The sequence below is a fragment of the Balaenoptera ricei genome, chromosome 4 (assembly GCF_028023285.1).
Source record: "Balaenoptera ricei isolate mBalRic1 chromosome 4, mBalRic1.hap2, whole genome shotgun sequence".
NCBI lineage: Eukaryota > Metazoa > Chordata > Mammalia > Artiodactyla > Balaenopteridae > Balaenoptera > Balaenoptera ricei.
Genome location: NC_082642.1, coordinates 19,193,097 through 19,217,208, shown reverse-complemented (window position 1 = coordinate 19,217,208; position 24,112 = coordinate 19,193,097). Strand labels below are relative to the sequence as shown.

General features: G+C 49.5%; 1 protein-coding gene across 5 annotated transcripts in view; it reads left to right on the top strand.

The window, feature by feature from the left end:
• Positions 1 to 24,112, top strand: part of MRAS (muscle RAS oncogene homolog) — a 57,787-nt gene that overhangs the window by 13,087 nt on the left and 20,588 nt on the right. For all 5 annotated transcript variants that reach the window (XM_059920238.1, XM_059920236.1, XM_059920237.1 and 2 more), the window contains one exon: positions 11,761 to 11,971. In XM_059920238.1, coding sequence (XP_059776221.1) covers positions 11,779 to 11,971 — 193 coding nt within the window. In that variant the 5' untranslated portion in view covers positions 11,761 to 11,778. The remainder of the gene's footprint in view (positions 1 to 11,760; positions 11,972 to 24,112) is intronic.

The window sequence follows — 24,112 nt, the reverse complement described above, 5'->3', positions numbered from 1 at the left end:
CAGCCAACTCCCAGGGTCATCCCTGCATTTGGGGAATGCAGACAGCAGACACCGGAAGCATTTCTGTGCGGAAAGCTGTGCCAGGGCTCCAGGGTGACCCCGAGATAAGGAAAATGAAGCTCAGCCTGTAGCCCCCAGCCCCACCCCCGCAGGGGAAATGTGACAGTAAGACAGCTCCCAGCTCCTAGATTTGAAGGGAGAAGAGGCAGCGTGGCCGTGTGGCTGCGCTGGGAGCTCGTGGTCACTTGCAGGTGGCGATGCGTGGCGTGGACAACCATGGAACCTCGGGGACCTCAGGGGCTAAGCAGAGCCTTCTCGATGAGGTGGCTATGGCGAATCAGCGGAATAGTGGCTGCAAAGCACTCTGGCTGCCACCTGCCACCTGGCCGGCACTTCGTAGACGCAGGCAAGGTGGCTCAGTGGAAGGAGGCCTGGCGAGCGGGAGAGGCCGGGAACGAAGGGGTGGCTTCGGGAGCCTGGGGCGCAGGACGGCCGTGCCTCCTAGAGGGAATGTTTTCACAGGCCGGGGAAAGTGAAGAGGCAGTGCAGGCAGACAGCATTCCCTGGCAGACTCCGCGAGGCCCTACGAATTGGGCACCGCCCCTGTCCCCAAGGACGCTGTACTAGGAATCAGTGGGAGAGAGGCTCTGAGCGGCCGGCGACGTGATGCCGGGGCAGCTCAGGGAGGGCCCGTGAGGACAGCTTCAGGCTCCCGGGGCGGTTTCCAGCAGGAGCACTGTGCCCGGGGTTGGTTGAGGGGTGGCAGCGCTGGAGTGGGGGGAGGGCAGTGCCAGTGAGGGGGGGCCCAGGCAGAGGGCAGAGCCAGCCACGGAGGGAGATGTGCCACGAGGCCTTGGCCTGGGATTTGAGGGGAAGGGATGTTGGAGCTGGCGGGGGAGGCCGAGGAGAGAGGGTCGGGGCGGGAGGGCGGGACAAGGGGGCTGGCGGGGGTCCCGTGTGCGGGGTTGAGCCTGAGCAGCCCAGGAGGAGGTGTGAGGAGGCCGGGGGGGCTCACAGGAGCCCCTCCTCCAGGCATGGGCTGAGGCAGCAGCTGAATCAGAATGCGGAGCAGCCTGCCAGGCTTTGGGGAGTCTGAGGGCCTCACTCTGGGGAGCCCCAGAGTGTCCAGAAGCCGACCCTCCGTAGTGGGGCGACGGCCAGGGTGACTTTCTCGAGGGGCATGCAGATGCCGGCCTGAGGCTGGGAAGCTCCTCCTCAGCTGCGGGTGAGACTGCCCGGCCCTAGGGAAATCGGAATGGCCCCCAGGACCGAGAATAAGGATCCAAAGATAAAGCCACTTCCTCCTCTCTGCCCCTCGAGGAAGCTGCGAGCCAGGCGGCAGCCCTGCCCCTCACCCCTGGACTGAGTTCAGCCCCAGCCGCCCTGTGGTGGTGGGACATGGGGACACAGGGGGCCGGGCATTGGGGTGCGACCTCAGCCCGTGAGGACGTGGGCCTGTGAGGGCCAAGCGGCCAGGTGGCAGCACCCCTGTGGCCCGGGGATGCCAGTGGAGCACGTTGTTCTGAAGGGTCGTGCGGACCTTGAGACACCGAAGCCCTCGTTAACCCCTCAGCTCGGAGACCCCCGCAGACCCACCCGGCCTTCTGGACTAGCTGGGTGGGGAGTGGGGCAGAATTCTAGCTTTTCGTTGTCAGTCTGGATGCCGAATCCCAGCTTCACCCTTTTCCAAGCTGTGCCCTCGGGCACATGCCTTAATGCCTCTGACTCTGCTCCCTGCTGCTAAATGGGGAGGCCAAATGCCACCCCACACAGCTCTGCCTTTGGGCCTTTGTGGCCATGCCAGCTCCGCCTGCGTGACCTTCCTGCTCCCACCCGGCCCTGCAGCCCTTTCCCGTCTGCTTCCCCTCTCCTCTCCTCTGAGCTTCTGGAGCCCTCAGTTTGTCCTGTGCAAGTTATGCAGTGTCCGCTGGGCTTTTCTGGCTGGTGAGCTTCACTGCGGTCATCAGAAAGAGCTGTGGGCCTGCTGGACCGTGCGGCCTTCCAGCGAGCCTGCATGGCGCGCCTGTGGGGAGGGGAGGGTCCGGGGGCCTCGGGGTCATGCGGGGGCCCCTGTGCTCCCCACTGCCTCGCCCCGCAGCCCCTGCACTTGTTCCTTCATCATTCTGTGCTGATGAGCCGCCACTACGTGCCAGGCACTGTGCTTAGTGCTCTGGATACAAAGACAAACACCCCCAGCTGTCAGGCAGCCAACAGGAGCTCCTCCCCACTCCCCTTCCCACCGCACCGCACACGTCACACATTCCGCACCCCAGTCACAGGTGTTGCTTGCAGAACTCGGCACCTTCTTGGTTTTGCACACCTCTGTGCTTTACAGCTTTGCAACTTCTGGTCCTCACCTAGGATATGCTTGTCCCTATCACTTACCTCAGCTGATACCTACTTGGCCTGCAAGACCCCATTTTGTCATTGCCTCAACCGGGAAGCTTTCTGCAATGCCCCCAGGCTGGGTGAGATGCCCCCCGCTGCCCCTGTGCTCCCACTTAGCCTTGTATACTGTAGTCCTCTGTCTGCCTGCCCCTCCCCCCCACACACCCCATGAGCCCCAAAGCCAGGCACTGGGGCTCATTCATCTCCGTCTCCCCAGCTCCGAGGACCAGGCACATTGGAGGTGCTCTGGGAGTACTGACTGGATGTGCAAGTCTCCCGGATCTGAGCCTCTGTGTGCACTGGGGGAAGGGTGGCCAGCACCGGTGGCCTGTCCACTTTACTCCTCCTGGATCATTCTCCTCTGGGCTCAGGAAAAATGGGCCCTTTCTCATGTCACGTGTCCTTAACAGGTTTTTCTTTCCAAGGATAAATCCACCAAAACAGGAGGAACCCAGAGAGGGGCTAGGTTTTAGGATGGGGAGCACTTCTGGGTTTAAAGACCAGAGGGAGAAGCCGTTTCATGCTGAGTTCCCAGCAATTTGGTATCTGCTGCGCAGTCTATTCAGTGAACAAGCATCTCCTGAATATTTGGGGAAATGTCTTTGAGGAGCTTAAATCTCCTTCATCATTGGGTCAGCAGCGTGCGGGGGCTTGTTGTCCTACAGCATGGCTGCAGGAGGCTGCCCCCCAAGGGGGAAAGGGGGAGCTGAGACCAGCTGGCAGATGGGCGTGAGAGCGCCCCGAGGACAAAGTGGTGAGGGGCTGAGTTCTGTTGAGCTGTCATCTGTGGAACCAGCCAGTTTGCAGGGCATGAGCTCAGGAAGGACTCTGGAGAGGCAGGAGGGCTTCCTGCAGGAGGAGGGACGTGGGATGGACTTCGAAGGATGCTGGTGACAGTAACTCCCTGACGTTTATTGAACGCTCTCTATGGGCCAGACACTGGGCCAAGCAAATAAATGTAGCCTATCATGACCACCACAAGTCAAATGCTGCCACTGTCCCCACTTTTACAGAAGAGACAACCGAGGGACAGAATGTAACTAACTTGCCTAAGATTGCAGCTGTGCGAGTTCCTAGCTCAGGCTCCTTGGTGAGGGGTTCCAGGTGAGGCGCCAGCCCCAAGCTGGGCGGGGAGCAGCCAGTGTGTAGGACCACAAGGAGACAGGCTGGGGCAGGGACCAGCACAGTGGAGAGGGGCCCACACAGGGGTGCTGAAATAGGAGGTCTCAGAACCCCCTGGTGTTCCCACGATGCTGGACAGCTGCCTGATCCCTCAGCTTTCTCCCTGGTCCTCAGGGCAGGAGCACCTGGCAGTACCAGACCTGTGCCCTATTTGGCAGACTTTGTCCCAGTTGGGATGGGGGGGGCGTGTCTGTTCCCAGTGACTAGTATTTACCCCGGGTGCCCCTTGGGCCCTGACCTGCTCAGCTGCTTCTCCCACAGGGGCAGCAGTCTGGCCTTGGAGGCCTCCCTGACTCTGACACCACCTCCCTGGCTCACTGCTGACTTCTTCCCAGCACTTCTGGATCTGCTGCCTCTGGCCTGGCCCGACTCTGCACCCACCCACCACTCTGCCCGCCACGAGAGGATGCTTAGCATGACGCACTGGCCACGGGCTCTGGAGCCACACGGTTGTGGTTTTAGATCCTGGCACTGCTGCTTTCTAGCCGGCTGACCTTAGAAAAGTTATTTTACTTCTTTGTGTCTCAATTTCTTCAATTGTAAAATGGGGACAAAGTTATACCTCATAGGGTTGTTACGACAATTAAATGAGCTAATTTGGTAAAATCTTCCAACAGCATCAGACACATCGCCTACGTTAATTAAGTGCTTCTATTATTTTTAACATGATCACCCTTGTAATTATTATAGCAGGTCATTTCTGGGACTCATAGTGCTGGGTTGTAGATGGCTAAGCTCCAGGCTCTGTCAGGAGGTATTCACACACTAGCAAGTAAGACCCTAGTGTTAACAGTTGTGATATAAAGAAGCACGTGGTACTTGGGGTTCATGAGTGAGGTCAAGGGCCTGGCTTACTTCAAGCATTGGCCTTTGGATCTCAGGACTCCTGTCTGATATTTCTGCCCTGCTGTCAGCAGTCCAGGTGTGATCCTGGCAGAGGAGCTTGGATTTGATGGGGTAGAAAAGCAGGGGCTGATGTATTACCCAGAAGACGTGGGTAACAGAGTTCTCCAGAGATAGCCAGGCAGGCACCCCCCCCCCAAAGGTCCTGAGCCCCTCCCATGGAACAGGCTGGCCAGTAGGTGGGATGTTTTGGGGGGAACCTAAAGAGTACTGGGTTCGATCTGGGACGGGAAACAAGTTTCCTCTCCGGACCAGTCACCTGGTTCTGGCTGCCAAGGGTGCTGTGTTGAAAAGGGTTGTCAGACTGAGAAGGAAAGAGGACCACGATGGACTGTGGTGTCTGCCATGGATCTGGGAAAGTGGGGGAGGCACCCATGCCACATACCATCTAGACCTGATGATGTTTAAGGTCCTGTACAGCATAAAATAACACACGGTTGGATTGGTGGTTAAATCTTAATAATCAAGTAAGCTGAATGCACTGGCTTCCCGGAGGGGTTGAGTGATGCAGTGACAGTGCTGGGCTGGGATTAGCAAAGGTGGGAGACAAAGGGCAGAGCAAAGTCTTAGGGAGGGGAGAGTGGAGCCTTAGGAATGCCAAGTGGCCTAGACCCCTGGCGGGGCTGCACGCCATTTTTGCACAGCCTGCAAATCAGCAGCCCTGGGGAAGCTGCCCATTTCTGGGAATTGTGCAGAAGGGAAGGGCAGCTCCTGGAATGCAGAGCCATTTCCTCCACATGGGTTGGGTCACCCCCCAATGTATCCTCAGCCCCCTGCACTGGGCACACCCAGACGTCACAGAGATGAGATTAGCTTCCCAGGGCTGATTCAGCTCAATGTGAATGAAAGTCCATTCACTCTCCCAAGAGCTGCATTAATAATGAATGTGTCCCCCTCTTCCAGCTTCATTTACCAGACAACTTGTAGTTTGACAGATGGGGTTAGGGGAGATCTTTAAAATAATTAGTATGGAACTAGAGAAGCAAAAAGCAGTGAAAACTAAACCTTCAATTAAGTTGGTGGCATCTTTGGGAGAGGCTCTGGGTTGACCACTGCCACAGCTCCTATAGTCAGAGAAGGTGAAGAGTGCCCTATGGGTTACGAGTCACAAAGACAGTCAAAGAAAAGTCCTGTGATGTTGCAAAACTAATGACCGAAAGAATTCTAGGCAGTGCAACACGACGGTTCCAAGCCTGACCTTCAGTGTCTGATCATTCCCCTGCCGATGGCCACTAAATAGTGGCGGTTGTTACTGCTGTGTAGCCTCTTCTGGGCACCTTTTCTTGTGGCTAGGACTATGACACCGCTTTGGAAGTGGTGCTGGGGGGATGGGGAGCACGGAGAGGCCAGGAAGCCCGTGAGCCCCTTGACAGTGTCTGCAGCCAAAGCCATTTCTTTTACCATGTGCCCACTTAGAAAAATGGGCAGTGTTCTGGGTTATTCTTTTGGGAAACAAGCTCTGTAGAAGCCCTAGAAACTGGGAACTTGGGGAGAAGGTGGCAGATTTGGTAAGAGATAATAACCAGTGGGCACTGCTGTTTTGGGGGGCTGCTGGGGCCCCTGCTGTCCTAGGATTTGTTACTGTGTCGGGTCCTCCAGCAGCCCTGTGCGTTCAGGTGCTCTCAGGGCCATGGGTGGGGCAAGCAGGGGTCCAGATCACTAGGCTCTGCCACACTGGAGGGGGCCCAGGGGCCCAGCTGCTTTGCACATCAGTGCAGATATGCCCTCACTGGGGGGCCCTCCAGGTTTTTTTCCCCCCACTGGGACTGTAATTACACATTCTTGAGGGTCCTCTTCTGTTTTATAGATGGGGAAACTGAGACTCCCTGACGTTAAGAAACTCACTCCACATCACACAGGGAGTCCGTATCAGAGACACAAGTGGAACTCAAGCTGCCTGAGTCCAAGGCTATGACTGACACTCCACCCCAAGCTGCCCCCCTGAGAACAGAGGGGGCTTTGCACAAGGCTTCCCAGGAGGTCTCAGGAACCCCCTCCAAGCACACTTTGAAAATTGCTGGGTGACAAGGTTATTCTGGGGTCATGGGTCCACCCAGCCCCCCTTCCCCACTTCCTAGGGGCACGAGCCTACGCCTGTCAGAAGGGAGGGTGTCACGCCCTGCTTATAAGGGCCAGTATGGAGTAGTCAGTCAGCAAATACACCCTGAGGTTCCCACGTGTTGGGCCCTGCCTGGCCCTGTGAGAGGTCAAGAGAATGAGGACACGTGGCTGTTGTCCTCTTGGAGCTCCCCAGTTGCTGGGAAGACGAAATCTGCCATTCAGGAAACAACTTCAAACCAAGCAGGCTGGTGCTAATCGTGGGGAGAGAAAGGGAGCAAAAGACAGCCACCAAAAAAGCTTATTTCTCAGCTGAAAGATGCCTAAAGTTGTCGTATACACGTCATTAAAATCGTCGAGGCCGCCGTGATACTGCCTTTTAGAAAGAAGTTTCCAGTATGAGCCGGGGTTTGGGTTGCTCGTGCACTGGGAAGGGCTCTGGGAGCGGTGGTTGCCATGGGAACCAGCGCTCAGCCGCCGCCTCCTCCGCCCAGGGGCTGCGGTTCCAAAAGTTGGTTTCTGAGTGGAGGGGGCTGCCTGGAACCTCAGAGCCATTTCCCATGGAAACAATGTTCTAAATGATGGGTGACGTTGCCACACGAGCCTATTTAATCCGACTGCAAGGGAGCTGAGGTGGCAGCGGGGCTTCTGATGGGGGCGGGGGAGGAGGCTGGGAACCGCGGAGCCTCAGAGTGGAGGGAGGGAGGGAGGGAGCCTGCGGGTCCGCCTCTTCTGGGAACAAAGTAAACAAGGCGAGAGAACAAACTTTTGAGCACCTTCTTTAAGCGGGGCTCGTCTCATACATTTTAATTTCCCGCTTAGAGCAATCCTGCAAAGGATGATTCTCTAACCAACTCCATCTTTCAAGTAAAAAACCTGAGGCTGTGAAAGGTTAACTCGCCCAAGGTCGCTCAGCTGGTGGGTGGGAGAGTATCAGGCACGGAAAATTGGTGGCGAGACTTTAAAGGGAGCCCCGGGCCCACCACCTTATTCCACCCTCCCACCTCGAAGGGGCCATCTGTGACCCCCAAATGGTGAAGAAGCAGCGTTCTAGAATGATCTCCAAGGTGCTGTCTAGTTGAATAGACTGGAGAGGAGAGGGAAGTCGTAAATGAAAACAGTTTGCTCCTTAAGCACCGACCAACTTTTTATCCTGTGGTGACTTTCGTCATAGCCTCTGGTGACTTTAAAAATTCTTTCTCCACACCACGTGAGATCAGCCGATTTTGTAGGAGTGTGGTGCACGCCCCTTGGCATTTTGACTGCCCTCCCTGTTTACAAAGACATCATTTTAGTCAGGGATTATTTCGGGGGAGGTTGAAGACTGGAAAAACATGTGCATCAAGAGAAGATCTGCCCCGAGAGCCCTTATAGATGGAGGGGTTTTCTGGACTCATGGTCCCGACTTTGTAAACCTGGGCTCACACTTGCTTCCAGGAAGGGTCTTATCTGTGCAATCGGTCTGACTTGGGAGAAGGAGGGAGACAGTCCCAAGGCCTGGCCGGGAGAGCTGCCCCCGAGCCCTCTGCGTGGGGAGACCAGTGCCGTGGCTGGTGGGTTGTCTGACGGTTGTTCAGAAAGGCCATTGTTGGGCCCCCAGTTCCTGTAGCTGACGTCTGTCCTTGCTCATGCGGTGCCGGGCCTTGGTGATCCAGGGAGGGACGAGATGCAGCCCCGCCCTGTTGTGCACAGTTAAGTACAGAAGACTTCAAGTGTGGTGGTGGCCTCTGCACCAGGAACTGCGGGGCACGGGGTCGAAGGGGGTGCCTCCCGGGAGGCGATTCCTGGGCCTGGGCCTGACCTGTGAAGAGGTGTGCGCTCTCCCCAGGGCCCCAGTAGGAGGTGGGGTGGGCAGAGGGCTCCACGGGACCACAGGGCACACTGGGGAACACAGAGTTGCTTGGGAGAGAGTAGTGTGAGAGGCTGCAGCATGGGTCCCACTGGAGAGGTCAGCGATGGCAGCCAGTGACTGCCTCGAATATCCAGTGAAGGGGCAAGGACTTGACCCATCAGCCATGGGAAGCACTAAAGCGTTTCTCCCCACGAGGGACCCAGTCCAATGTTTGTGTTAACCGTGCATTCTAACCCTGTTCCATTGAGCCTGAGGTGGGAGGGAACCCCAAATGGGCCCCCCGTGGTCTCTCAGGGCGCAACTCCTGAGTGCAGGGCACTGTGAAAGGAAATCGGCCCTCATCTGACCATTTCCTGCCAGCTGCCTTGCTTGGCAAGCAGAGGGCGATTTTTTTCAAGTCCCCAGGTGATCCTGCTGTGGGTGGTCTGAGCACCGCCTCAAAGGTTGGTCCTCTATCATATTTACTAGTGTATTTCTTATCTTGTTTTATTTTGAGAAGAAAACCAAGGGAAACGATTTTCCTTCCCGATACCTTCCCACCCACTTAGTATTTTTTTATTCACATTGCTGCCAGCGAGAAGGGAAGGGAGCTTTCATTTTTATTTATTTTAATTTTTTTTATTGAGGTATAGTTGATTTACAATATTATATTAGCTTCATGTGTACAACATAGTGATTCAAATTTTTTATCTGTTATACTCCATTTTAAATTATTATAAAATATTGGCTATATTCCCTGTGCTATACATCATATCCTTGGAGCTTATTTATTTTATACATAGTTTATATCTTCTTGGAAGGGAGCTTTAAAAACAGCCTCTTTCATAGGCAGACACGTTCACGCTGGCTTAGTGTCACCATCCTCCCCAGGCTAGGACAGCGGTTAAGGAGGAGCAGCAAGGAGCTGACATCAAGCTCCCCTGACCCAAGAGACAAAGAAGAGAGGGAGCTGGCCCATACCCTCCTCCCCTCATTTTTGTCTCCCTCCCCTCCCCTCCCCTCCCCTCTGGCTCCTTTGGACCACCAGCTCTGTCACATGGGAGAGCTCAGTGTGTTGCAGGCTCAGGTTAACCCCACTGTCATCCCCACCTAGGGGGGATGGGGGAACCACATGCTGGGGCTCAGCTGGCGCCTGGTCCTTCTATCCTGCACCAAAGGACTTTTAAATCCCCACTCGAAGGAGAGGAAATCACACATTTTCAGGTGGCCCGAACATTTTATTTGGTGGGAACATTTTAATACCGTTCAGCTTTTCTGATACACAAATAGAACACATGCTTGTTGTAGAAAATTGAAAATCTGAGAAAGTGTCCCAAAGTCTCCCGGAGAGACAGCTACGTGCCAATCCTCTCTATGCCTAGAACCACCCTAGACATGTAGATTCATAGATGGTAGCTTCATGGAAGTGTAATCATATGTACTTGCTGATTTGCAGCCTGGCTTTTTTTTTTTTTTTTTTTCATGTATATTATAAACCTTTTCTAGGCTAGGGAATATCGTCCTTCTGAATGGCCTTTTACTATTGCATTGTATGGATAAACTTTTCTTTAACTGGCCCCCCAGTATTTAAGTTATTTCATTTTTACCCCTGTTCTTAACATCTTTGTACACTTGTCTGATTACCTCCTTAGACTACATTCTCACGTGTGGTATAGCTCTGAGAGAGGATATGTCCGTTTTAAATTCTGATGTATTTATGCAAGTGTATTCTCAGTCCAGTTTGGACAGATTTACATTCTCACTCACAATGTATGAAAGCGCCTACTTCCCCCCCCACTGCAGGGAAACCCTAAATGTCAACATCAAGCTTCAGTAACTGCAAAAGATTATGCAATGACTCTCGCCTATAGCCCCATGCAAATCAGCGTGGCCACATAACCTACGTTTGTGTCTAACATCCTTTCTGTTGAAATCTAGAATGGAGGACTCTTTTAGAGCTAAGAACTCTTAGCTGAAAACCCAGCCCTTTAATCTATTAGGTAAGGAAACTATGGCTCAGTCAGTGGCCTTCCCGAGCAGCAGTGATTGCACACAGGACACACAGCTTGTTGTCCCCCGGCATGCTGCCCGCCCTCCTGCCCTTCTATGAGCCCTGAAGCTACCCAGGGATGGCCCTACCACAGGTGGTTTGTGCTTTTCCCTAGTTAGCAGCTTAGGTCCCTGGCAACACCCTCAAATTGTTCTTTAGGTGACTGTCCTCCCTCATCCCCCACCAGTGTTTAGCCTTATATATAAGGCTAAACCTCCTCCTTCTGGAAACTCTGGGCTTCCATCACTGTGACAGATCCTGGTTTCCCTCCTATTTTTCTGAGTGCTCCTTCCATGCTCCCTGCCCGCTTCTCCTCCTTGGTACTCTGTGATGCAGTTTCCAAAGGTCACTCTTCACTTCTCTGCCATCACCTCTACACAGTCAGTCCTTATCTGTTCAGGCTCAATTGCTCTTTAGGATCCTGGTCCCATATTTCCAGCCCCTGCCTAGTCAGCTTAGCTCAATGTTTCTCAACCTTGGCACTATGGACATTTTAGGATGGTTAATTATGTGTTCTGTGGGTGTTTTCCTGGGCATTATAGGATCTTTAGCAGCATCCCTGGCCTCTGCCGACTAGATGCCGGTAGCACCCCCTTGGTTTTGGCAACCCAAAATATTTCCAGACATTGCAAATATCCCTGGGGAACAAAATTGCCCCTGGTTGAGAACCACTGCCTTAACTGGACTCAGCGTCATCAAAATAAAACTTATCCCTGATCCTTCTCTTCTTCCTCCCCAACTAAAAGAGGGGTTGACCAGATGTCACGAGAGTCTAACACGACTTTTTGCATGATAGAGGGCAAGGAGATCAGAGAACAGAGCCAGGATCACAGAATTCTGAGAGTTGGAAGGGGCTCAGAGACGCTGAGCTCAGCTGTGCTAAGCTGTTGTGACCCTCTTTTCCTTTAAGCTCAGACAGCCTCCCATTCTTCTCAGCACCACAGTCCAATGACCAGAGTTGATGTGAAAGGCGAACCTCCTTGCCCTCCCTGCTCAGACTAACGCCCACGTGTTTAACTGTACAGGACTAGGGCGGAATTTGATGGTGGAAAAACTTCGTTGACATGGCCTTTGGCTGGTTAAAGGCCGTGTAGCATTATATCCCCAAGACGGGGCCTGGCACATAGTTGACATTCAGTAAATGGTTGAATAAACCATTTTAACAGTTATTGTCTCTGGGTGAGGGACCTGGGATAGCACTTTTCTCTTGCATGTCTTCATTTTCAAAACTTTCTACAACTGGGAGTATTTGTTACTCTGTAAGAAAGGAGGAAACCCCGTGAATATTTTCCCCTGAGTCAGAGAAGAAGAAGCCCCCTGTCTCATTCCACATATCTTGCCTCCCCAGGTCTGACCTACCAGCAACATGGCGACCAGTGCCGTCCCCAGCGACAACCTCCCCACGTACAAGCTGGTGGTGGTGGGAGACGGGGGTGTGGGCAAGAGCGCCCTCACCATCCAGTTTTTCCAGAAGATCTTTGTGCCTGACTATGACCCCACCATCGAAGACTCCTACCTGAAGCATACAGAGATCGACAACCAGTGGGCCATCTTGGACGGTGAGACTCGATGGCAGCCCTGCCTGTGGGTGGGGCGTTAACGCGGGGATCAGGGAAAGTCGATAGGCTTCAGCAGGGCATGCCAGTTTCTTCTGCGTTGCCATTCTGGGATGGTTCGTATAAGGCTGTGTATGTTTTCCAGGGTGAATTCTGAACAACTTTGTGGAAACCAAAATGTGTATTCAACAAAGAGGCAAGGCTAGAATCAAGCCAACTCAGTGATGTCATGTTTGTTATTTCTCTCTCATCAGAAGCTCTGATTAACATTTATAGATGTCTCTAGCTAATTTAAAAGGGGGAAATCAATTTTTTCTCTTAATAAACATAGTTTATTTGATAATTGTCCCTGGGGCGGGGTGGGGAATCTTGATCTGACATTGTGTTTCTAGTTTAGTCTAAGTTGGTCTGGAGTAGCAGTTCTCAAAGTGTGGTAGCCAGGCCAGCTGCAGGGGCACCAGCAGGAAACTTAATCAGAAATGAAAACCCTCAAGCCCTACCAGTTCAGAAATTCTGAGGGTGGAGCCCAGCAACCTGTGTTTTAACAAGCCCTTCAGGTGATGAATTTAGAGAACCACTGTTCTAGATTCTTACTGATTCTTACTTTATACCGTCTGAGTCTCGAAACAAAGAGCTATTAATCATAGAATGTCATTCTAGGAGGGGAGCCTTGAAAACCGCTGGGATACAAGTCCTCTATCAGACATGTGATTTGCAAATGTTTTTTCCTAGTCTTTGGCTTGTTTTTTATTCTTTTAACAGTGTCTTTCAAAGACGAGAGTTTTTAATTTTGATGAAGTTCAGTTTATCAGTTTGTTCTTTTAGGTGACTCTCCACCCTGCTTCTGGTGTTGTGTCTGAGAAATCGTTGCCTGACCCAAGGTCACAAAGGTTTTCTCCTATGTTTTCTTTTAGAAGTTTAATGGTTTTAGGTTTTACATTTAAGTTTATGATCTACCCTGAATTAATTTTTATATATGGTATGAGGTATGGGACAAAGTTCATCTTTTTGGTATACGGATATGCAGTTGTCCCAGCACTATTTGTTGAAAAGATTGTCCTTTCCCCACTGAATTGCCTTTTTTGTACCTTTGATGAAAATTGATTGTCCATATATTCTGTTTGATCTATTGTCTGTCTTAACACCAATAGAACACTGTCTTGGTACCTGTAGCTTTATAATAAGTCTTGAGATCAGGTACTGTTAAATCTCCAACTTCATTCTTTTTCAAAGTTGTTTTGGCTAGCCTAGGTCCTTTGCATTTCCGTATGAATTTTAGAATCAGTTAAATTCTAAAATTCTAGATTTTGATTGAGATTGTGTTGATTCATATTCGTATGGATGAATAGGAGGAGAATTGGCATCCTAACAATGTTGAGCCTTCCAACCCATGAACACAGTATCTCTCTCCATTTATTTAAGTCTTCTTTAATTCTTTAATTCACTTATCAATTGTTTTGTAGTTTTGAGTGCATAGGCATGTTACATATTTTGTCAGATTTATACCTACCTCTGTATTATAAATGATACTGTTTTTTAAATTTCAGTTTTCAATTGTTTATTGCTAGTATATAGAAATACAATAGAATTTTATATATTGTAACTTGCAGCCTTGCTAATTACTTATTAGTGCTAGTGGCTTCTTTGTAGATTCTATTGGGTTTTCTGCAGAGATGATCATGTCTGTGAGTAAAGATAGTTTTACTTCTTCCTTTCCAATCTGGATGACTTCTATTTCTTTTTCTTGCCTTATTTCATTGACTTAAAGACATACTTGTCTTGTTCTTGATCTTCAGGAGAAAGCTTTCAGTCTTTCAGCATTAAGTATAATGTTAGCTGTAGGGTTTTTATAGATGCCCTTTATCACGTCAAGGAAGTTGCTTTCTATTCCTAGTTTGCTGAGAGTTTTTATCAGGAATGAATGTTGGATATTGTCACATGCTTTTTCTGTGTCTATTGAGATAATCATATGGGTTTTTCTTTTTTAGTCTTTAATATGGTAAATTACATTGATTAATTTTTCTAATGTTAAACCAAGATTGTATTCCTGGGATAAACCCCACTTGGTCATGATACATTATCTTTTTATATATTGTTGGCTTTGATTTGTTAAAAGCTTTTTAGAATTGTTGAGTCTATGTTCTTTTTTTAAAATAAATTTATTTTATTTATTTTATTTTTGGCTGCGTTGGGTCCTCATTGCTGCGCACAGGCTTTCCCTAGTTGTGGCGAGCAGGGGCTACTCTTCGCTGCGGTGCACAGGCCTCTCACTGCAGTGGCCTCTCTTTGTCTCGGAGCACAGGCTCCAGGCGTGCGGGCCTCAGCAGTTGTGGCACGTGGGCTCAGTAGCTGCGGCTCGCGGGCTCTAGAGCACAGGCTCAGCAGTTGTGGCGCACAGGCTTAGTTGCTCTGTGGCTTGTGGGATCCTCCTGGACCAGGGCTCAAACCCGTGTCCCCTGCATTGGCAGGCCCACTCCCAACCACTGCACTGACAGTGAAGCCCCATCTGTGTTCTTGAGAGATGTTGGTTGGTAGTTTTATTGTAATGTCTGAGTAATTCTGGCTTTATAGAATGACTTGGGAAGTATTCTCTCTTTTTCAATTTTCTGGAAGAATTTGAATGACATTGGTATTACTTCTTCCTTAAATGTTTAGTAGAATTCACCTATGAAGACATCTGGGCTTGGAGTTTTCTTAGTGGGAAGGTTTTTAACTGCAAATTCAATTTCTTTAATAGATATAGGGCTATTCAGGTTATCTATTTCTTCTCCAGTGAGCTTTTGTAGTTTGTGCCTTTCAGAAACTTGATCGGTTCATCAGAGTTATCAAATTTATTGGCATCAAGTTCATAATATTCTCTTATTATCCTTTTATATTCCGTAGGATTTGTAGTGATGTTACCTCTCTCATTTTTGATATTGGTAATTTGTGTCTTCTCTTTTTTCCTAATCAGGCTGGCTAGAGATTTATCAATGTCATTGATTTTCACAAAGAACCAGTCCGTTGATTTTTCCCATTTAATTCTATTGATTTCCATTCTTATGTTTATTGTTTCCTTTTGCCTTCCTACTTCGGATTTAATTTGCTCTAATTTTTCTAACATCTTAAAGTGGAAGCTGATGTCATTGATTTGAACATTTCTTCTTTGATACGATATTCATTTTGGTGCTATAAATTCCCCCTAACTACTCATTTAGCTGTATCCCACAAATTTTAATATGTTGTGTTTTCATTTTCATTAGGTTAAAAATACTTTCTAAGTTCCCTTTTGATATCTTCTTTGACCCTTAGGTTATTTAGAAGTGTTTATTTAGTTGCAACTATTTAGGAATTTTCCAGAGATCTTTCTGTCATCGATTGCTATTTTAATTTCATTGTGTCAGAAAACATACAGTATATTATTTGAATTCTTTAAAACTTATTGAGGCTTGTTTTATGACTCAGGATATGGTCTATCTTGGTAAATATTCCATGTGCACATGAAAAGAATGTGTATTCCACTATGTTGGGTGGGGTGTTCTATGAATGTCAACCAGATCAAGCTGGCAGTGTTCTCTAAGTCTTCTGTATCCTTACTGATCTTCTGTCTACTTGTACTGTCAATTATTGAGAGAGGGGTGTTGAATTTCACAGTTTAATTGTGGACTTGCCTATTTTTTTCCTTTTAGTTCGATCAGTTTTTGCTGCATGTATTTTGACACTCTGTTGTTAAGTGCATGAATGTTTAGGATGGATCATCTTCTTGATGAATTGACCTTTTTATTTTTATAAAATGACATTCTTTATCCCTGGGTTTCAACACTGTGGCCTAGAAGCTCTCTCAGGGCAGTAAGCTGGGAAGCTGAACGTTCATAGGTGCCTTTCCCTGTTTTTTGTTTGTTTGTTTGTTTGTTTTGGCCTCGGCTTGCAGGATCTCAGTTCCCCAACCAGGGATTGAACCCAGGCCACAGCAGTGAAAGCCCAGAATCCTAACCACTAGGCCACCAGGGAACTCCCATGCCTTCCCCTATTTTGTATCCCATCTCTCAGGGGTCACCATCCTTTGTTGCCTGATGTCCAGTGTCTTGAAATCCAGTTTCATATATTTTGTCTGTTTTTTGGTTGTTTAGGTGAGAAGGTAAATCTGGTCCCCAGTACTCCATCTTGGCCAGAACCAGAACCAAATCATCACTCTAAAAAAATAGAACAACTTTGTGTATATACTTAAAAAAACACTGACTTGTACACTTTAAAAGGGCAAATATTATGGTATTTGAATTTGATTTAATTAATTCTAAAAAGCATCCCTTAGGGTTTGTCTGCCGCCCTGGAACTTGGAACCGTTCCACCAGGTGCCAAGCACATTCTCACCTTGGGGATTTGTGTCTGGTGTTCTCTCTGCCCAGCACTTTCTTCCTGCAGAAAGACAGTCTCCTTCATTTAGCTCTCCGTTCAAGTGTCCCTTTGTCTGAGAGGTCTTCCCCACACTAGTACCCACCACACCCCTGTCACTTCTGTCCCCTTGCCTAACTGTTTTTCTTTATTCTACCTTTTACTGTTGAACATATATTTATATGTGTTCAATATATTTATTTGTTTGTTTGAGTTTCTGTCACTCCCCACTAAAAAGTAAATTTATGAGAGCAGGGACTTTATTTTATTTACTGCTACATTCTCAACCTCTAGAATACTGCTTGGCTCATAGTAGGTCCTCAGTAAATGTCTGTGGAATGAGTGAACGAATGAGTCCTGAGCAATATATGTGCAATCATAGGTTTGATGTGCTAGCTATATTATTTGGCAACTGACATCAAAATAAATATATATAACCATTGAAATTAAAAACATTTGTGCACTTTCTAAAATCATCTCATGCATCACCCATTTGAATATATACCACTCTTTGGGATATACTGAGTTAAAGAAATGTAAACAGTTTCTTTACTGCAGGGCTTGAAAGAACTTTCAATATACAAACATATGTTATAAGTATATTGGAAGAATATATTGTCCTTAGGGTTTCCCAAAGGACCGTTTTTTTGCACATCATTCTGGGCTAGTTCCACAGAAAACATTCTGAAAAGCATTGCATAATGCATGTAAGAGAGTAATGTCATGCCTGGTTCAATAAATATTATTTCTATCTACTGCCATATTAACTTCTCTAACTTTTTTTTTTAAATGGTAGAGATATTTTTTTAATGTTTATTTATTTATTTATTATTTATTTGGCTGCACCGGCTCCTTACCACTTGGCTCCTGAGTTGCTGCAGGTGGGCTCCTTAGTTGCGGCATGCAGGCTCCTTAGTTGTAGCATGCAAACTCTTAGTTGTGGCATGCATGTGGGATCTAGTTCCCTGACCAGGGATTGAACCCGGGCCCCCTGCATTGGGAGCACGGAGTCTTAACCACTGCACCACCAGGCAAGTCCCTCTAACATTTTTTATAAGTAACTTTGGATATTAGATTACCCAAAGTTGTTTCTAGAAAAAAAGTTTTTTTTTCCTCAAGAGTGGTTTTAGGAAGATTTGGGGATAACATTTATAGCAGTGGAGGAAGCAGGGCCACAGCATTACTTTATAAGCGTGAATTTGCAGAGCTTGTGTTCTGAAGCTCCTGGGCTCCCCTTAGGTGCTACACCTCTGATACTGCCCCCAGAATCAGGCCTGATTTAGGGCATTGCCCACCCAGGCCTGCCTCAGGAGTAGATACTGGATTCCCAGATTAGCACACTTCTCTACTCAATTAGGTCTTGTTTTAAGAAAAGAAAGGCTTAAAGCATTACAGCTAAATACTAATTAGTCTGGCATTTAAAAGGATGTCCCATATTTGGGGAACTTTAATCAAAGGCTGGTTGTATTCAGGCTTGGGTGTAACTCTGACCCCTACTGGGGCTGAGCTCTCCTGGGGTTGTTGGCTGCCCTGGGGTGGACATCCTGCTGGGGTGGACATCCCTGACATCCTGCTTCCCTGGAGCCCACAGCATCCTGGGGGAGGCGCTAAGCCTGGGATGCCTGCCAGGCACTCTGGACTCTGGGGTTTCTCTTCTTCCAAATTCAGAAAGAGCAAAACATGGCAGCTTGATAATGATGATGAACAGGAGGAGACAATAATGATATCTGTTGGGCAGTCACTGTGTGGAAGGCCCATGCTATGTACTTTTCATCCTTACAAACACTATTATGGTAGCTACTTTTGTTATCACTATAAAAATAAAGCACGGAGGGAGTCACACAGCCAGCAACGGTTTCAACTTCCCTTTGTCTCCTATACTCTCCATCAGTGTGGCTGGGTGGGAAAACCTCTCCCACCTCACACAGTTAGTTGGTCCCTGTGCCTCTGGGAATGGAGTTGAAATCCCAGGGAGAAGGGGGCGTGGCCTGGATTATCAGGGTCGGCAGACACACGCACCTGCCCTTCCAGCTCCTTGCCCAAGGTCTTCAGAGGACCAGGGGCTCCAGTTCTGATCTGAATCTCAGAGCAGAGATGCTCAAGCTTGCTCAGGGGGCCTTCTCTGTGGTTTCCACACTGAAGAGTCTCACAGTCTTCCCACTTACAAACCTATTTCTTGTTGTCTTTCAAGGGGTCTCATTGCCCTGGTGCTTGCAGAATCTACAGGAGATGGCCGACCTCAGGGGCCAGCAGCCAGGCTCCCCAGTGTCTGTGGGGCCCCCCAACTTTGGAGCAAGCCTGCTCTGTGTTCTTTCCCACAAGGGTTCGGGACCTTTGTCTCACCTTCCAGTGTTAAGGGCCCAACTCTGGGGACATCGCCTCCTCATCATCGGGGTCCCACCTCTGTGCTGTGGGGCTGCATCGGCTCCCCCTCTCCCTCTTTGGGGGTCTGTGACTTTGGACCCCCGTCACCCTGTCTGTCAGCTGTATGACTCCCCGTAACCCAGTTCTCCGGCTTCATGAATCAGGAAGACCCGAGCCTTAGTCAAAGTCCTGGAGTTTTGTGTTTGTTTTTGTTTCTGTTTTTATTGTGGTAAAATATACGTAACGTAAAACTGACCATCTTAAGCATGTTTAAGTGGACAGTTCTGTGGCATTCAGTACATTCATATTGTTCTGCAACCATCACCCCCATCCATCTTCAGAACATTTTCATCTCCTCCAGCTGAAACCCTGTACCTGCCAAACAACAGCTCCTATTCCCCATCATCCCTAGCCCCCGGCAACGCCCATTCTACTTTCTGTCTCTATGGTTTTGACGACTCTAGGGACCTCGTACGAGTGGAATCATACAATATCTGTCTGTGACTGGCTTATTTCACTTACCACGTGGTTCACCCATGTTATAACCTGTGCCAGAATTCCCTTCCTTTTTAAGACTGAATAATATTCCATTTTATGCATCTACCACATTTTGTTGAGCCTTTCATCCGGCAATGGACATTTGCGTTTTGGCCATCGTGAACAATGCCGCTGTGCACGTGGGCGTACAAATATCTGCTCCAGTCCCTGCTTTCACTTCTTTTGTCTTGGAGTGCTTGCCTGCCTGTTCTTCCTGTCTGTTTGGAGCTGGAAGGCTCCTGAGCGCTGTGGTGTCAGCCCCCTTTACTTTACACCTGAGGAAACTGCAGTGCAGATGGAGAAGTGACTTGCCGGGGTCAGACCTCTCTAGAGGCAGAGCCGGGCCTAGGACCTCCTCACTCTGCCAAGTACGTCCCGTCCTGTCAGCCTGCCTCCCCCTCTGGCCCATGCCTCAGGCCTGCAGGGTAGGATGTTGACCAAATCTTCTGCCCACGTAACAATCTGGGCTTTCCCACCCACATGGCTGCCAGCCCCGCCCTCTGCCCAGCCAGCCTCTGGAAGCTGGCATCTTTATTCCATCGTCAGAGGACAGTGGCCTCCGGACACCCCTTCCCACCTAGGGGCTCTTGGGCCCCGCTCTGCAGCCACTCTGTCCCCGGCAAGGGCTCAGTCTCTGCAAAGAGCGAAAACCCTGGCTCCCCTCCTGCACCCTCAGAAGCTGGGACGTTTCCACCCTGGCTTCTGCCCAAACCACAGACACAAGTGCTGTTGTCTTCACGGAGGGGCCCGGACCTGGCTTTTCCCCGAACACTTGAATCCACATTCTTTCTGGGAAGGTGGGGGGAGGAGGACGTGGGTAGGGCAGCAAGAGTACAGGAACACTTACTGAGAGTTTTTTCTGAGCTGGGGGCTTTGCATGGTGGGCTCTATGCTCAGCAGCCCTTAGGCCAGCTTCAGAGTAGACCCCTTCTTGTGGCCCCCACTAAGAGGGGGGTACGGGCAGAGCTGGCCGTCCTTCCACCCGTCCTCCCCTTTCCCTGCCCACAGTGATGTGGGAGGGATTTCCCTCTTTCTTTTCCTTTCTGAGGGAGCATGGCCGCTGGCCTGAGATTATGCAACTCAGCCCTGCAGGCCTCTGCCTGACCCTTTATCTCACCTCCATCAGCCATCACTGCTTTAAGGCTTCCAGTGACGCAGAGCTCACTGATCTCCAAGGTGCCTGGGGCAGTGCTTGCTGGAAGAAAGCCCTCCCTTACCCTGACGGCTGGTCACTGTTGCTCCTCTGCCCTCAGCAGTGTTAGCAGCTACTGCTGGACAGGTGCGGGAGCAGGAGGTCTGGGTTCCCAGGGGGAGGGCTCTTGGGGACACAGGGTAGCAGCGGTGGCAGCAATTTTCCGATGGTACCGAAGTATTTTACCATTTTACCCACTGGTGCAGTAGCACTGGTGTGTACTGGCCGAAGAGCAGCTGTGCTCACCTGTAAAGTGAAGACACTAATCTCAATTTAGCAGGATTGCTACAAGGATGAAATAAAGCAATCCCCGTGAAGCACTTAGCACAGGGTCTGGCCAGTACGCAGCAGTACTACTGTACCAGTGGGTAAAATGGTGAAATACTTTGGTACCATTGTAAAATTGCTGCCAGCGCTGCCACCCTGTGTCCCCAAGAGCCCTCCCCCTGGGAACCCAGACCTCCTGCTCCCACACCTGTCCAGCAGCCGTGATTGGTCGGTCAGGGCCCTGCAGGGGAAGGAACTAAGACTCAGAGGGGTGAAATAACAAGTCCAAGGTCACACAGCTAATTAGCACCCCATTCCCTCTGACCCTGAAGCCAAGGATATCTTGCTCTATGCTCATCTTAGCCCCACTAGGCCAGCCTGGGAGCTGAGGAACTGGCCATCAGCCAGTGACCTAGAGTCGGTTCGGCAGGGTTGAGTGATGAAGGTCTGAGTGCAGCGTGCACCCCTCCCCCTTCAAAGTCACAGCACAGTCTGGGGGTCATTCCAAGCTTGTCAGCACCCCAAACCCCAGGTTTTCCTCTTGCTCACCTTGCTGACAATCAGGTCCTAGACTCCTGCAGTGAATTTTGGGTTTTGCCCTGATTTCAGAACTTCGAGTTAATCCCTGTTAGAAGTCACGCGACCAGTCTGCGCTAAGCGCACCAGCCCGGTCAGTAGATTTGAGATCTCACCTGTCTGCCCTTGTGTTGGGTGAGGCTGCCAGCCTGTTGTCACCAGGCCCCAGGTCCGAGTGACTGGGGGCTCCTCTTTCCCTTGGGCACAGACAGCCTCTGGACCAAGACCACCTGCCCTCATCGGTGGGGTCTGTGCCCAAATGGGAGAGAGCCTCATAGCTGCTGACTCCCTAACTATCCCTTAGGGAGTTTGGGATTGACACGTACATGCTGCTATATTTAAAATGGATAACCAACAAGGACCTACGGTATAGCACAGGGAACTCTGCTCAATATCATGTAACAACCTAAAGGGGAAAAGAATTTGAAAAAGAACAGATACATGTATATGTATAACTGAATCACTTTGCTGTGCACCTGAAACTAACACAACAGTGTTAATCAACTATACTCCAATATAAAACAAAAAGTTAAAAAAAAAAAAAGAAACATCACAGATTGTATGCTCCTTCAGGAGAGAGACTTTGCCCACCATTGTATCTCTGGTGCCAGCAGCGCCTATTAGGTGCTTAGTTATTGTTTGTTGAGTGAGGGAGGGAATGCAGCACCTTGTGAAGCTCAGCACATAGAAAGCCTCGGTAATGCTTTTGTTGCTAGGGCTGTTCTAATATGATTTATGTTCACAAGGTGGCTTGGTGCTTTCAAGAATAGGTCCTATCACATGTGCAGATGAGGGGTCACTGACGCATCTGCCTGCATCTGGGGAGGTCCAGAGTGAGGCTTAAGCCCCTGCCTTGGAGCTTCCACCTCTCCCCTCCAGCGCTGTGTGGATCGGTCCCCGAGACTTATGCATGTGGGACTGTTCACTAGTTCATTCTAGAAATACTTCTGGGTGCCTGTTGATCTCTTTGGGGCGCTTTGCGTGCAGCAGTTGGCAAAGCCGGGGCCCTGCTCTCATGAAGCTTCTGGTAGAATGGGGGAGACAGGACATAAACGAATATGTACTGTGTCAGGTGGTGATGAATGCTGTGAAGGAGAATGAGGCAAGGTAGAAGGGAATAGACAGTGAGGAAGGGGTTGCTGTCTTATCTGTGCCCATTAGGGAAGGCCTTCCTGATGAGGTGGTGTTGGAACAGAGACCTGAAGGGAAAAGCTGTGCCTGTACCTGGGGCGAGAGAATCTTGTACAGAGAATCAGGTGCGAAGACCCTGAGGCAGGGATGTATTTGGGGAAATCTAGGAGGCTAGAGTGCAGAGGAAGTGAGGGAGAAGCTAATAGGAGACTTCAGGGAGATAGCTAGGGAGCAGTGATCTTCTAGGGCCTTGTAGGGAAAAAAGCCACTGGAGGGTTTTGAGCAGAGGACGGGCATGGTCTGACCGATGTTTAAAAGGCTCACTCTGGCCGTGGTGTGGACAATAGACCAGAGAGGAACCAGGGCAGAACTAGGGAGACCAGTTAAGAGGCTCCTGATGGTAGACTAGGGCATCGATAAAGGAGGTGGTGAGAAGGAGTTAGAGTCTGGATGTATTTTAAGGAGGAAATAACAGAATTTGTTGATGGAGTATGTGGGATGGGGTAGGAGTACGGAGGGAAGAGCCTTTGACCTGGACAACTGGTAGAATAGAGTTACGTTTATCAAGATTAGGAAGACTGATAAATCAACTGTACTTGAATACAATAAATTTTAAAAAAAGGTTAGAAAGACTGGTAAAAGCAAGTTTGAGGGAAAAATTAAGAGTCTAATTTTGGATGTGTTAAATCTGAGATGCCTTTCACACATACAAATAAAAGTCAAACCAGTACCTGGGGTCTGAGTCTGGAGTAAGGGGAGGTGTGGAGGCTGGAGATGGAAACTTGGGAGTTGCCACATAAAGCCATGAGACAGGAGACCTCTGAGGAAGTGAACGTGTTTAGAGACGGGGTCCCGGAACTGAGCGCAGGGACCCACTGATGCTCAGAGAGTGATTAGGGTCAGAGAAGAAGCAAGATAGAGTGACATACCAAGGCCAAGTGCAGAAGGCTCTTCAAAAAGGAGGGAACCATCAAGTGCATCAGCTGCTGGCGAGTGACCCAGTGGGATGAGGACCGCGAAGTGTCCACTGGATTTAGTGACACGGAGGTCATGGTGACTTGACAAGCTCAGCTTTGATAGAGTGGCCCGATTACAGTGGGTTCAAGAGAGAGTGGAGAAGAGGAAGGGCAGGCAGTAAAAACAGATCAGTCAAGGAGTGTGGCTGTAAAGAGGACTAGAGAAATGGACAGCAGCTGGGAGGTGTGAGACACCTTCCAAATAGGCAAATCCAGAAAGACAGAAAGGAGATGAGTGGCTTGGGGACTGGGGGGAGGGGCTTTTTATTTTTAATTTTTTCGCCTTTATCTTTGTTCATTTTTTTTAAGGTGAAAGAAATTATACCATGTTTACATACTGGTGGAAATGAACCAATAGGGAAATGGATGATGCAGGAGGGGGAGGGGACAAAATAGTAGCAACGTCCTTTCATGGGTGACGGGCACAGGATCCAGTGGGCAGCTGGAGGGATGGCCTTGGTCAGGAGTAGGCCGGGGCGTTCACCGCAGAGAGGGGAAGGCGCAGCACGCATTTCAGAGAAGGGAGGTGGGTTTTTTCCTTCAAAATTTAGATACAATTCACATGTAAAATCCCCCCCTTTTAAAGTGTACAGTTCAGTGGCTGAGAGTATATACACAAAGGCGTGCAATCACAAACTGCTGATAGATTTCACAGATCAGCACGCACTACAATCACCACTGTCTCATCCT